At 41.3% G+C, this 15,456-nt stretch overlaps 1 protein-coding gene across 2 annotated transcripts; it reads right to left on the reverse strand.

Moving 5' to 3' along the window:
• Window positions 1–713: 713 nt before the first annotated feature.
• Window positions 714–15,423, reverse strand: prdm15 (PR domain containing 15). Of its 2 annotated transcripts, XM_053331430.1 has the most exons (24): window positions 15,042–15,423; window positions 14,422–14,461; window positions 14,244–14,337; window positions 12,879–13,032; window positions 12,607–12,759; window positions 12,396–12,504; window positions 12,228–12,311; window positions 11,753–11,959; window positions 10,348–10,569; window positions 10,121–10,215; window positions 9,943–10,030; window positions 9,512–9,679; window positions 8,212–8,306; window positions 7,978–8,109; window positions 7,472–7,615; window positions 7,191–7,354; window positions 6,335–6,414; window positions 5,572–5,691; window positions 5,313–5,444; window positions 5,058–5,141; window positions 2,745–2,920; window positions 2,555–2,635; window positions 1,702–1,923; window positions 714–1,378 (listed from the first exon to the last, which is right to left on the reverse strand). In XM_053331430.1, exons 1-24 carry the CDS (start codon window positions 15,138–15,140, stop codon window positions 842–844), a joined length of 3,480 nt encoding a protein of 1,159 aa, XP_053187405.1. In that variant the 5' UTR covers window positions 15,141–15,423; the 3' UTR covers window positions 714–841. The 2 variants fall into 2 exon arrangements, with proteins under 2 accessions (XP_053187405.1, XP_053187406.1); XM_053331431.1 differs by lacking the exon at window positions 15,042–15,423 and having other exon boundaries at window positions 12,228–12,284; window positions 14,422–14,586.
• Between the last annotated feature and the right edge of the window lie 33 nt (window positions 15,424–15,456).

The following is a 15,456-nucleotide window of genomic DNA, read 5'->3' on the forward strand; positions in this document are numbered from 1 at the left end:
TGTAGTGTACACACCTACCCTAACGATGATCACTTGTGTAACACTCACATGCTGTTTGCAGGAAAGCCACCAGCTTCTGACTGACTGCTGGACAAACAGGCTCGCTGGCTTGAGATGCAAGGAGATCCAGAGCAGATGGTCATACTGCTATAAACAGACCGAGACAAACAACAGTAGGTTTGCTGATGATTCAAATGGCATATGCACTGCGATGTAGAACAATCTTGTAGGCAGTTATTGCTTTTCAACACACAATCTGAATTCATACGGAGACAAAGGAAGACTCGTTCAAAGTGGCGTTTTCTTTAAAAATAACAGTACAAAAATGCTTCCAGTACTTTTTTCAGACAGTTCAACAATAATTACAGTTTACAGCATTCAAAAATAACATTTCATGAGTGAGCCACTTTTAGGAATATGCCAACCGTCACTCATCACATGATTTTTCTTGTCCACTGCACCAAATGTGTCTTTTTTCTCAGGCTGGTACATTTTCATATTTCTATTCCATATTTTTTTTTTTTAAGCAGCAGATTTATCTTGAAAACATGCATGTTTTTTAGAAGGCTGGTAAGGCATTTGAATATTCAACATGTTTGCTTTGGTTTCAAATGTAAATCTTCCAGAGGAGTGTCAGTGAGTGTGGATAACTGTACCGTTTCCTTTTTTTTCCTTTTTAAATATTGTGTCAAAAAAAACTCATTACAATTTCTTTCATTTCCATGGGACTGGAGAGGCATCTGGGTGACAGTGATCAAAGCTTTGTACAGTTTCATAAAATCTACTCTACTATGTGACAATGTCTGTGAGTGTGAGGTGACCAGCACCTCCAGTCTCTGCTCTAGTAGCTGAACATCTGCTGTGCCGATCCGGTCTGCTGCTGGGGGTTGGGTGGCTGGTTCTGGCTGGGCCGGCCCGGCTCGGGGCCCTGATTCTGGGCCTCCTGACTGTCACCTTGAGCACCCTCCACCACAGGGGTGACCTGGGTGCCGTCAGCTGCAGGTACAGGCCTCCAGGCCAGAGTCGGAGCCTCCAGCTGGTGATTCATGGGGTTGACGAGAGTGGTGAGGTTGATGAAGTGGGCGACTGACTGGGGCGCCGTGCCCCCGCTGGGACCCACCGTCTCTGGGACGAGTTCGGCGGGCCGATTGTGGAGCATGGCCGAGCCGCTGACGGTGTCGAAGGTGACGGTGAGGATGGAGTTGTCCAGTGTGAGGGGCCGGTCGCTGGCTGTCATGTGGCCCACGGCTACAGGCTGCAGGCTGGTGAATTGGGTGGGGGCGTGGCTGGTGATGGGTGTGACAGTGATGTTGGTCAGGCCCACCGAGCTGTTGGGGGAGGAGGCTGATTGGGCGTTGGAGTCGGAGAGGACCACCACCTGACAGAACATCATCAGATAAATGAGAGAAACAGGAGCACAGCAGCAACACAGTGTGAAATGCAACTAATTTACTGACTGGCTCAGTCTGTAAGTATCATGAATATATATGAAAACTGATCAAAATATATTATGCTTGATGGAACTTGAAGTCAGCTTTTGTCTCTGGGCATTTGTTTCTTCAACAAGCAAAACTTCACCCATATTTATTTTTTTAAATCAGGCCACTTGCTTTGTATTAAGCCTCTATTTTATGTGGTCTTCAAAAAAAGAAAAGATTGTATATATGTTATTTTGACAATAAAACCAATCTTTAAATCTACCTGCTGTATACTCTGCACAGCAGAGCTCGTCTCGGTCTCATCTCCAACTATGACGGCGTTAAATTCAGTGATGGACTCGGGCCTGTGCTCAGTGAAGTCAACAAATTCGTCAGATTCAGAGAGCTCTGGCTCGGCCTGAACCCTAGGCCTCTTCTTGGCGTGTCGGGACGGTCGACTGGGCCTCTCCTGAGACAAGCCATCTTTTTCCAGGGTCAGGGTGGGCTGAGGAAGAAGGTGAAAACATGTCATGATAGAATCAGTTTAGGGTTACCCTCACCCTGCCTGGCTGATCTGGTTCCAACTCACCTGGGGTACAGTTTAAATCTCCATTTTATTATACTTTTTGTCTTTTCCCCAAGACAAACATGTAACACAGGATTAATGTAAAAGCAGGAGTAATGCTACGATAGATAATTGAGGAACAAACACTATGCAGTGCGTGCAGGCCTGATTCACAGCTCATACAGTGAATAAACAGGAACGGGGTGTATATTTGCACTCTAACAGCTCGATGTTTAGTGTGTAGTCAAACACATTATAATATAAGGAACATGACAGGCAGTGTCATCAGGCATCAACATCATTTTAACATCTGATTCTTCGATTAGAAATGTACATTGAGCTCAATAGCTGTTTGGTAAGTCAAACACAAACTGGCTTCATGATCATAATAATCACTTACAGCTAGATTCTCGAGGTAAGAGCTTATCCAGCCAGTGTGATTGTTTTCGTTTTTTTAAAGATTTACTTTTGGGCATTTTTGCCTTTATTTTGGATAGTGGATGGCATAGAGTGTGCAAGTGTGTGAGTGTGTGCACTGCACTGTTAAAGTACTCCACAACTTTAATCTAACCTGCACAATGCTGATAGATGTATCATTGATTGTCGGAGGTTCCTGAAGATCGTCAAACTCATCGATTCTCACAGACACCACCTGGTGGCAAAAAGGAAAACAACAACAGTTCAGGAAGAATACTTTTAGAGTTCAATAACACCCACACAGAGCTGGGTTTACATTGTTCCAACAGCACTGATTAACTCACCTCGGGGTGTTTGCGTCGGAGGTGGCGGTTCATGGATGCGCGGGTGGATACCTTGGTCCCACAGAGGTGACACGACTGGGCCTCCACCTTCTCATGGGTCAGGTGGACGTGCTTCTGCAGCATGTACTCTGTCAGGTACTTCTTATCACACGTAACACATGTCCATGTCTTACCCACTGCAGTTAGAGACAAGGAAACAGAGACAGTTCAACATGATAAATGCACTGATGTTAACAATCTGCACCACTAGTGGTAGAGTTAAATACATTCACAGGTGTGACTTTATAATTGTCTTTTCCAAGGATGTAGGTTTGTGGTCGGGACCTTTTGTTGGATGTTCAAAATAATAAGATTTAAAATGATTATTTGATATTGTTACTAATATTGATAAGGACAATTCAGCAATTCTGTGCCCATGCCATTTACCCTTGGTCAGGCCTTTTCATTGTAGAGGCTCAAAACTTACAAAAAGGAAGTAGAGGATTATCTCAAGTCAAAAATACAAGTGAATACATTAATAAATAATAATGTTAGTTGTTACATTTAATGAAGCATGAAAATGAATTTGGTCAATCTGATCAAACATGCTTTTACTGGTGAGTTATGTGCTGAACTATTTATAAAGTGTTTATAAGTTAACCAGCGTTTAGTGTCTAGTAAGTAGATTTTGTTAGCTTTGGACAGAGTGAGACTATCCTGTTTCATCACTTCTCCAGTTTTTGTGCCAAGATAAACTAATGACTGGTGACTGTAGCTTCGTATTTCCCTACTGTCACGAGAGCGTTGTCAATGTTCTCATCTACTTAACTCTAAGCAAGAGAGTGAATGAATGTATTTACCAAGATGTCGCAAAATGTCAAACTCTTCCTTTAACTAGTTTTACCAGTTGATAAAAAAAGAGAACCCCCCCTTCTATAAACTAATTCACTTCATGCTGCAAGTTGGAAGATAATGTCATAAAAATATGAAGTATGGTGTTTTTTTTAATTCAATAGTGTCAGCTAGTTACATTTAAGCTTTACTGTAGCTACCTTTTAAAATGCTGTGATATCTGTTGCACTCTATTTCAATTATTTAACTCAAAGTATTATTTATTAATGTTTTCAGTCATATATGTGACTTGTGTGATAACTTTATTATCTTTTGCCAGTTTTGGGTCTTTATACTCAACAATGGTATGAATGGAGCTGTTTGGTGCAAAGTGTATGACAGAGCTATTGTGTTGGATTGTAAGATTGTTTATTCCAGGTTTAAAGATTATTTTTTTTTGCATCTGTTTGAATTGGAGAGCTTTGTTCAGGCGTTTGTCCAAAATCATTACGTAACCAGCCTGTCTGAACACCTCACTGACACCAAGTAACTTGAAGTAAGGCACAATTCCAAATGTGGCAGGGTACACACACTTAGTTTGCCCACTACTAAATTATGTGGCTATTCTGCTGTCGGGAGTCATGGCTCTGAAAAGCTCACCTCTGTTAGCACATGAGCTGTACTAATAATATGAGTCCAATGTTTTCATTGGATGTGCCAATGGACTGGTTGGGTGTTTTTTTGAAGTTGTCTTACACCTATACTGATGATTGTCGTGCTGGCTTAGGCAGGATTGAAATATGTACCGGTGTTGAACGACCTTTTCTTGATGCTTTTTCCCTTTAGCATGTTGCCAATGTCTAAAGTTCTGGTGCAGAGCCTTGTTGTTTGAAAGTCATCATACAGTATTTAACACACACACACACACACACACACACACACACACACACTTCACAGGCACTTTTTGCGGAAATCCCCGCCGCAAACTAGCTGTATATGCCAATGTGTGTATCATGTGATACTAGATGAAGTTTCAATGGTCATACAAAGTGTGTGACAGTCGACAGAATAAACTGTAACACCTCCTGCATGACGTACATGTTTTGGGATTTTTATGAATGCCTTTTGAACTATAAACAAAAACAGTGTACATTACAAACTTTTCCAAACACTTTAAATTTCAGACCATATCTTAAAACAGTTTTCCAGGAATTTCATGATCGTGGGAACCGTGCCTCTCCTTTCTCAAGCTTTAACTTTTAGACTTTTACAGAAAACATGTCCCTTCATTTTTAAGTGGTGCTTTGGTTTTTCTATGGCCACATAAATCAGGTTGCATAATCACTTGCTGTCCAACCATAACTATTCAATTTTCTGGCTCTGAACATACCAGGGGCAAAAAAATCCAAATTATAGGCTCCCACGTTCAACTCGTGACAGCCTTCTCATAGCCAGAGTGACAGACTGAGAAGTGTGTACCAGTCTTTAGTATGAAACACTTGCCTGTATGGATGAGCTTGTGTGTTTCTAGTGTCGTCCTTTCACTGAAAGTCTTCCCACACAGCTCACACATGAAGTCCTTTATACCTGCAGGCAAAATGACACATGAACACATATACAGCATACACATTGACATGATGTCCTTTCTGTGAAGTTGGCACCATCAAAGTCAGTTTGATTATATTGATCGCACACGTTTTTATTTACTCACACCTTTTCACACACACACACACACACACACAGAGAGTTCTGACTCACCCGTGTGTCTCTTGTAATGTTTCAGCATGTTGACCTTCTGGGCGAACTTGCGGTTACACTCCTTGCACTCGTACTCTTTGATGCCCTTGTGAAGCTTCATGTGGTGCCTCAGAGCGTGCTTGGTTTTCATGCCTGCATGGGAAGAATATATCCACAATGTGGCGACAATCAAAACACTGACTAGTATGTGTTCATTGTGGTGTTTACGCAAACAGATTGTGATGTGTGTGTGTGTGAGATGCAGCGGTGACAACCTGACCTTTCCCGCACTCTGCACACAGGAAGTCTCGGATGTCATCGTGGACCCTTAGGTGCTCTTTCAGCATGTCCTTCCTCGCGAATGATTTGTTGCACTTATCACAGCTGTGGCTCTTCACCCCTGGATGATCAAATAAAAAAAAAAAGAAACACATGCAAACACTCCATTAAAACTAAAGATGGCTCCATTACAGAATGTTACTTTTCTGTGTCCACTCCTTCTAATGCACAGGTGAGATATAAATTATCTTGAGTCATGTATGAAATTTTTACACAATCTAATCATACATTTTGGAGGGAACCCAGTCGACTCTCTCCTGTGTGTTAATTTCCACCATAACATTCAGTACATTACATGCGTGTTAATATCAGGCAGCTTTCTACATCAGGTGGATTTCCTAAATGTCATGTAAACAAGGATGCTGGTTTCTATAACAGGGGAAGAACTTGTTTGACATAACGATGCGTTCCTGTATTTAAAATCATTCAAAGTAAGCCTTGGAATCTAAATCTATCAGTTTTCAGCCTCTGAATGCAATAAATGTTTTTAGACACATACACATGAAAAAAAAAAACCTTCTGAACTTTCAAAAGGAAAATCAAATCATATCAGGATCTTGGTTGGTACTTAAGTGTTTTATAGCATTGTATTTACAATTAAATAGATTTAACATGGGTGTCCTTGGATAAATATCTGTATTAGGAAACCAAATGCTTCAGTAACACAGACATAACAAGAACAGTGACATGTGACATATGCTCACCGGTGTGGATGATCTTGTGTCTTTCCAGGTTACCGATACTATTGAAGATTCTCCCACAAATTTCACAGGGGTGGATGTACCTTTAAGAAATATCAGCAAGTTTGAAATGATTACATTTAAATCTGTGCTGTTGCTTGATCATTTCATATTTCACTTTCACTTGTTAGCTTCGTTTAGTTTAAGTGAAAATAACACAGTAGCTCTTACACATCCTGAGACTGAAAGCTTATTTCTGACATTTGAAACTGCTAAGTGAACCTTGAAGTGAGGTTGGTTTATGGAAATTACATTTCACTCTCAACTTTTAAGATGAAAAAAATGCTATAATTCCATGACAACTGGGCAGCTCTACTTGCTGAGGAAGACTATGTGATGAGATCAAAAGCTAAAAAAAGTCAATAAAAAAAAAAAAAAAGAGATTAGAGCTGCAATGATTAGTCGATAAATAAATAAGTTGCATTACATTAATCACCAATGTTTTAATAATCAATTATTAATTTTGAGTCATTTGAATGAAGAAAATGTCCAAATTCTTAGCTTCCAGTTTCTTGAATGTAGACTACAACTGAATATCATTGGATATTTGAGGAAGTCATTTTGGGCTTTGGGAGACAGAGACTGATATTGTATTGACCAAATAACTAATGGATTAATTGAGAAAATAATCAGGTTAATCAATAATGAAAATTATTGTCAGTTGCAGCCCTAAAAGAGATAAATTAGTGTAATTCAAAATAATGCCTCTAATATTTTGTGCAATCATTATACAATCATTATCTCAGCCTTGACTGAATCAGGTTAAAACAAACAGAAACAGAAGCTAGAACATGTTTTCTTTCTGCCTCCTGTTTCTTACTTCTGCACTGCAGGGTCGGGCAGCTGCTCTCTGTGGATGACCAGGTGAGCATTGTATGTGGCCTTCAGTGCGAAGCGGCGATTACAGATCCCGCAGCTGTAGCCTCTCTCCTTGTGCTGTTCCATGATGTGCTTCAGGTACTCTCGGCCCTTTGCAAATGACAGCTGGAGACGCAGATGCAGGAGGGTTCAAGGTATTTGTGTGGGATTGTTGGTGAAAAACTAACTACAGAAACATTGTAAGTTTAGATTAGTCTGCAGGCCTGTCAGGACGAAGCTTACTTGACATTTCTTGCAGTTGTACTTGTGGAGCTCGGGGTCGTCGTCGTCTTCATCGTCGAGGTCCGTGTCGTCACTGTCGCCTGCCGAAATGCCAATCTTCTTGATAAAGTCCTCTCTCTCCTGCTCGTTCATTAAGGCGATGTCCTGGAACAAAAAGGAACTCTTTGAAATTAAATTACTAAAGTCAGTGACAGCTAAGATCCAGAGGGAGTGTCAAAAGATAATTTAATGAGGGGCAAAATTACATATGGCATCGCCTCTCATCTGACAGTTTTATCTACAATGACTTAATGTGAGTGCATCAGAACTATCCCACCTTTGTTTAACACTGATATACTTGGTTTTTTGTAGGAAAAGTGCCTCTAATATTAATGACAAAATGTTTAATGAGCACATATCTACATGGAAACTACTGGAGATGAAGCTGTTTAATGTGAGTGACAGAGAAATCATGTGTTTCATAGTGGGCCAGGATTTCATTCAGCTTTCTCTCTGCACTCTCTCACCTTGAAGTGAACATGAATGTGATCTCGCAGGACGTCCACGCGGAAGAACTTGCGGCCGCAGATCTCACAGGTGTACTTCTTATCACCGTGAGTCAACAGATGTTTGTTCATGTTACTCCTGCAAGAGAACACCTGTGTACACAAACACACGCAGACACGTACGTCACCCATGAACCCGCTGTGCCTTTTATTCCAGAAGTGTCACTAATCTTTTCTGCTGTGCTAAGCGCTCACCTTGCCACAGATTGGACATGGTGAAGGTTCCTTCCTGTACTTGGTCCCTTCCTCTCCGTTGGCTTCCAGCTCCTCTTTCTTCATGTGCTTCGGCCCTGTACAAAATGTATTGTTATTTTAGTTCAGCTATGAGCTTAAAGAAACATGCTGACATGCAACTTATTTGTAGGTTGATGCAGGTTGATGCAGGTTGCAGCTCTCCGCAACATTATAAATTTTCCATATTTTTCTTGAGGGAATTCATATTATGGGCTTTATGTTTGAGGTGGTGTAACCTCTATACAACAGTTAGTAATATTTATCTGACCTTTCCTGACTGTGTGGTAATTTGGTGCTCAGATTCCCTCAAGATAAGGCAACACAAAGCAAGTAGTTAGTTGGAATTGAGTCTTAGACACGGCACTGACAATAGATGACTCAGAGCCACTTCTGTCACTCCACCCGCAATTTGGAGGAATTATTACATACTGTTTAAAATATAAATAAACTACTCTGGAACCAGTAGGTGCGTTTAGATTGGTATGAATCTAATGAATCTGGTATATAGATTGGTACACACAGGTTGCTTCACATTGTCATACAAACAGTAGATCCTGTCCATAGCTGCTTTACTGTATATTGAAGAAAAGGCTTCTCCTTCAGTTCACTAAATCCCTGCAGCATCTGAAGGCAGCAGAACTGTGTATGGTTGATAAATTTACCATTACACACGGCTATTTACCTTCATTAGATCTTATTAAAATGACACCAGGTGGCTACAAAATACAAACAACTTGTTATTCTGCCTGTTATAGTGGGAAACATCACTGTGGCCTCTTATACGGTGAGCCCCAGATTGATGATAAACAGCTTGACCAAACTAATTATTTTAATTATCTACTGTCATCATACTAATTAACTGTTAAACCCCCACACCATCTGTCTCTGGTTACACATTTGTGGAGCAGTGTGTTCACATCGTGCCACTCTGCACCTCCAGACAAAAATATGACTTTAAAGCAGACACCTTATCTTCAGACATTGTTGTCATGCTTCGCTTTGATTGGCACAGCTGTTTAAGAGCTATAAGAAAGAGAAAGGGTGTATTCATTAATCGCCACACACTCAGCCCTTTTTGTAATTTCCACTGCGGCACACACTGTACATGCACCAAAGTAGCAGGTGTGCTTGGAGACGCCCACATGGTCCACATGTCCACTTGCACTTGTTTTGATTGCAGGATATTAAAAAAAAAGGGGGGCCCTAGGTACATTTTTCCTAAATTGTATATACTGAAACAATAATTCTAAATGAAACTCACCCACTCCGTGCCTCCTGTGGTGCTCCTGCATCACGTCTTTGCGGTAGAACATCTTGTTGCAGATTTCACAGGAGTAGAGCTTCTCGCCGTGCTTCTTCTTGTGCTTGGAGAGGTTGCTGTTGGTGGAGAAGAACCGCGAACAGATATCACACTGGAACGTCTTGTCGTCTGGAGAGAGAGAGAGAGAGAGAGAGAGAGAGAGAGAGAGAGAGAGAGAGAGAGAGAGAGAGAGAGAGAGAGAGAGAGAGAGAGAGAGAGAGAGAGAGAGAGAGAGAGAGAGAGAGAGAGAGAGAGAGAGAGAGAGAGAGAGAGAGAGAGAGAGAGAGAGAGAGAGAGAGAGAGAGAGAGAGAGAGAGAGAGGTGACGGAATGAATGAAAAATCAAGATCCGGCCGGAATGAGATCAAAAACATGAGGAAAAAAGTCTCCTACCTGTCCGGCAGTTATGGAACTTTAAGGCATTTTCCAGGCGAAATGATTTCTCACATGTGTTGCATTTATATTTGTACTCCATGTCAGGCTGGTACATAAAAAGAAGACATTTCATAAATAAATTAACCTGCAGTAACAGTATCTAAAACCCCTTTAGTTAGTTTAGAGGGTTACCCACCATATTCTTGCTGTGCTTGTAAGAGATGTGCTGCTTCAGACTCTCCTTGCGACTGAACAACTTGTCACATTCATCACATTTGAACAACTTATCACCTGGAAGGATATAAATAATTCTGTAATAGTAACACTATACATCCGCTCATTCCCAACCTCAGAAAGAGATGATTAATTTAACTCAGTCTCATAAGCCAAAATTAATTTTTCAGCTCGCTGATCTCCACGTACCATGAGATCGGATGTGTCTGTTCAGATTGCTGCTGTTCTGGAAGACCTTGTTGCAGAGGGAGCAGCGGTAAACCCTCTTGTGCTCTCTGGCCTTGTGTCTCTTCAGGACAACCCCGCTGCTGTCTGAAGCCCCCAGCAGGTTGGTGCTTTCTGCTGTCGTTACTGTTGCTGATGCTGTCTCTGTAGTTACCGGCTTCGAGCTCTCCACTGGTGGCTTCACATCTGCACACATCAAGAATCCAACGTCAATGAGAAATTGATTGTATATGAAGCATTGTGGTGGTAATGAGTGTTCAACTGATACTAGATGTTTGAGCCCAACACTTGATGTTTGAGTGTGTAAAATCTGGTAAAATGGTGGAAAAACAGTATAGACAAGATGACAGAAAGATGCTGCCTTCAGATGCTGCAGGGATTTAGAAAATTACTAATTGCTAACTGTAAGTAGAAACACAAGCAAATACAAAGTTATCTTATTTAAATTAAGTACATGACTAAGAGTCACCAGCCATGCTAGCTGCTGTGACAGGCTATACTTGGTTTGAGCTAAATGCTAACTTCAGCGTGCAACATGCTCACAGTAATAATGCTAAAATGCTAAAACAGAGCCAGAACTATATAGTGTTTACTAAGTTCACCATCTTAAGTTTAGCACATTAACACGCCAACATTTGCTAGTTAGCACGTAGCACAGAGTACAGCTGAATTTGATGGCTATGTCAATAGTTTTACAGGCAATTAGCCACACCACTAGCATGGCTAAAAATAAAAAAAGGTCCAAAATACACAAAAATGCAGCCTATAACACATTTTGGTCACACATAGTTAAAGTTATTTTTAATTTTTTAATGGCTAATCTTTGTATTAACAATAAAAAACAAAAATGAAAAACATGAAGCTTAAATAACGCTAATTAAATAATGCTAAAACATAGTTTTACAGGCATTTAGCCACACCACCACTAGCAAGGCTAAAAAAAAAAGTTCAAATATATACCGGTATATAAAAATGCAGCCTATAAAGCATTTTTGGTCACACATAATTCATTTTTAATTTTGTAATGGCTCATTTTTGTATTCACTATGAACAAACAAAGAAGAAAAACGAGAAGCTTAAATAACACTAACACGGCTCAACAGGAATAATTTCATAATTCAGTGCTTTATTTAAGTGTGACCAGCTAGTGATTTGCAACATTTTCCAAGAATACCAGAGAGTGACCCTGATGGTGATAACGCAGTAAAAATCTAATTATTTTCCCACCGTAGAAAAAAAGAGTGAGGGCTGTATCTGTGACATTTGCTGTGTGTATCTGAACTATATTATTACATGCAGCCACACACAGTAGAATAACTAGTATCTCTGTTTTTTATGTTATTGTTCATGTCTGTCAGGTTTTTCTTACCTTTGTTTTTGCCTGTGGCAGCTGTGGCTCCAGGTCTACGTCCCTTGGCTCTCCTACCCCTGCCTTGCCCTCTCTTGGGGGCAGGTTTTGCAGCAGGGGGGGCGTCCTCCTCATCAGGACCAACCAGGCTCTCCTCCTGGGGCAGGAGCGAGTCAACCGGAAGCTCCGTTACGGTCTTTGCCTCATCCAGATGACTCAGCATGTGGCCTGTGATCAGCAGAAGCAGATAGGGGAATCAGAACATGCAACCATGACACAGCATTTCCTCAGTTCAGAGAGGTTTTGAAGGGGATGAGCATCCTCTTCTGCTGGACTCACTGTGGAGAAAAACTGCTGAAAACTACAGCAATCTAATGCAATCAAAAGCATACAAAAACAGCAATAATCTTAAACGTAGCTTCCTTCTAAATAAAAGAAGAGCTGACATTTGTAAGATGTGCAGACTGGAGGTGACAGATGTTTTGAATGAGCTTACCTGCATTGTTTTCTTCAGCCACTGGGGGCAGGAGGGCTCTAGTTTTCTCTGAGGTCTCTGTTTGGGAAGATGAAGATGTCAGATCTGAGCAAAAGAAAAACAAACTATAAAAGAGCTCACTGTTGCCATGGCACCGACAAAAAGCACTAGTGCTGTAATGTCATCTACCTGGTGGAAGTGGTGGGGGCTGAAGTGGAGACTTAAGCATAGGCTTCTCCATCTTCCTGGCATAAAAAGCTCCATACCAGACCCTCAGCTCTGTTCCTGGGAGCACATCCTGGGAAACAAACAGCAGAGGCAAAGAGGATGAGCATGAAATCCAATGACACCCTGAAATCTTTGACAAACAGCAGCAGCCCTTAAGGATGGATGCACGTACCTGGGAGGTGTTGAAGTACACCTCCTCGTCCTGCTGGTAAGCCGTCAGATTCTGGTGTTTGTAGTTGGTGGCAGGCCGTACCATCATCATCCAGTTGCAGTCTTCTTCACTGCTGGAGTCAAAACACACCACCACGCCGTCCTTCTGGAAGATCTGCTCATATGGGTGTGTGGGTGAAGGATTAAAAAGGAAGGAAGTTAAAATAAACAAAGAGCGATCACATACACCCCTATAAAGCAATTGTGTAGGGTACATGTAAACTCAGGCTGCACCTTCAGAGGAAACGCTCCTTCTGTCTCCAGGTGGGGGACACGCTTAGCCTCGAAAGGCCCAAACCGGGTCCTCTTGACCAAAACACTCTTGACAAACACCCCCTCCGCTCCATCGGCCACCTGTCGGATCTCCAAGCTGCTTGGCAACGAGGACCTGATGCAAGACAAAAACAATAAAATCAGATCTAGATTGAAGTATCTCAACAACTACTGAACAGACTACCATGAAGTTTTATATTAACATTCAGGCTCCTCAGAGGTTGAATCCTGCTCACTTTGGTGATCCTGAGTTTCCTTTTAGCACCACCATCAGTTTAATATTGTGATTCAGAATAAAATATCTCGACTGCTATCTGAAGGATTGCCATTGCCAATATCTCACTGTCTACTTGATGGATTGGCACCATATTTCATGCAGATATTCATGGTTCCAAGACAATGTGTTAAATGACTTTGGTAGATGCCATCATGAGGATGGTTTTTATTGAGATATCTATGGGAAGCATGAAATTTGATGACGACATTTTGATTCCTTGAACTTTCATCTAGCACCAACATCAAGTCTCCCATCAGGTTCAGCTGTACTTTGCATTAAAGGCTGCAACTAATTTATTAATTAATCAATGAGAATGGAGAAAAATGTTGACTACTGTTAACCAAAGGCCAAGGCGCAACCTGAAGTGATTTATATTGTCCTTATAGAGAGTCTACAACCAAAAGATTCAGACTCAGTTTACAATCAAGACTAAAGAAACAATATAACATTCACAGTTGGAACAAGAGATTTATACCTTTTTTTCACAAAATATGACTAAAAATGATTAATCAATGATCAATATAGTTGGGGATTCATTTTCTGCTATTTGATTTATCAACTGCAGCTCTATTTATGTTTAGTGCTGACTAGCAGGTATTATTGTGTTAATGCTCTAAATTAAAATAGTAAAAATGAGAGCAGTCACTTGAGTCCAGCCTCACAGATATGTTCACATGTCTGTAGACTCTTTAGTCTTGTTAGACATCACCTTCACCTTGTGCTGTGGGAATACAATCGCTCCATTATATCTTCAGGGATTTTTAAAAATAAAATGTAGGTTTGCCTTAAGATACACATTTAATACATGTGGGATGAAGACTGTAGTGAGCTTTATATTTACTACAATCTTTGAATTTATAACATAACAATTGTAAAAGTATGTATTTTTATACATCTCTTGCTCAAGGATGTTTCAGCAGGGTTGATGCTGCAGGGAGGTTTGGATCTCTCTGTGCTTTCGTTCAATCTTAGAAAACTGGCTTAAGCTCAATGAATGAAAGAAATGATTCCAGTCAGTAAAGTTCACACAGGTTCAATCATTCACTCACCGAGCCCGGCTGAGGACAAAGGAGTCCTCCACGGTCACCAGTGGTCCCAGCTCAGGACACTCAGAGTCATGGTACTGGCCACAGTCATCACACCCTGCAACACACATCACACCTGTCACATCTGGCCGTCTCACACATTATCACACACACACACTGTCAGAGCTGGGTTCATACTTACAGATGAACTCATCTGGCGTCTGCTCAGCCATTATGTCAACCTACAAACACAGCAAAACACATTACTAACATGTCATTAATAGGATGGAGTCAAATAATGAAGAATAGTGTAAATGTGTGTGTGAGGGAATGAGACGTCAGTGAGTGTGTGTTTGAATATAAGTGAACTTCCAAGCCTGCACACGCGTTTAAAGTGAGACAGTGGAGCTGTACTGGATGTGTCAGACCTCCCGCCTCCACAACACTGTACTATCACAACATGTAGTGTTTAACGTTAGGGTGTGAGCTGTAACTACACTTGGAGCACGCATGTTAACATATGCAGTCCAGTTTAGGAGATGGGATCCAGGATTTCAGCGGTTCCCAAACTCTAGCCGGGTTTTAACTCCGATCTGAGCGGCTCCTCTTTACCAAAATGTAACAAAGAACAGTCGGCATGGCGGATGGACCGGAGACGCAAACCTCCAAACCGGAGTCGATACTCGTCTCTAGCCGGCAGTGATCAGTGGAGGCGGCTCAGGACGCCTCACAGCTGGCCGGACACTCCAGCTGCACCTTCTCTACCAAACTGCGGAGACTATTTGTGGATACTAGGTGTATGTTTGTGTGAAAACGCGTTACCTTTTCTGCAAAAGACACTTCATTTGTCGAATCCTGACTCCGGGTTCCAATCCGCTCCAGAAACGGCGCAGGACCGGAAACGAGCCGCGCCGAGTGCATTATGGGGGCTGTAGGCTCATCAGAAGTCACATAAAGCAGCCCAATTAAGCTGTAATTAGGCAATTAGAGGTGTCATTTAGCTCGTTAAACTACATAACAACATGTTAGGATCACTAAAACATATGAATGTGATTTTATTATTTACCACAAAGCCTCTTTTTGGTGTTATTTATTTGACTAATTTAACTAAATTACATTCACCACACATAGCTCTGAATTTCCAGATTGCAGTGGCTGATTTTGTATGTATACATGCATTAACCTGTGAGCAGCTTTATTTTGTTGAAAGAGGTCGAAGAGGAGCTGAACTCACGCT

This window comes from Scomber japonicus, chromosome 13 (genome assembly GCF_027409825.1).
Source record: "Scomber japonicus isolate fScoJap1 chromosome 13, fScoJap1.pri, whole genome shotgun sequence".
NCBI lineage: Eukaryota > Metazoa > Chordata > Actinopteri > Scombriformes > Scombridae > Scomber > Scomber japonicus.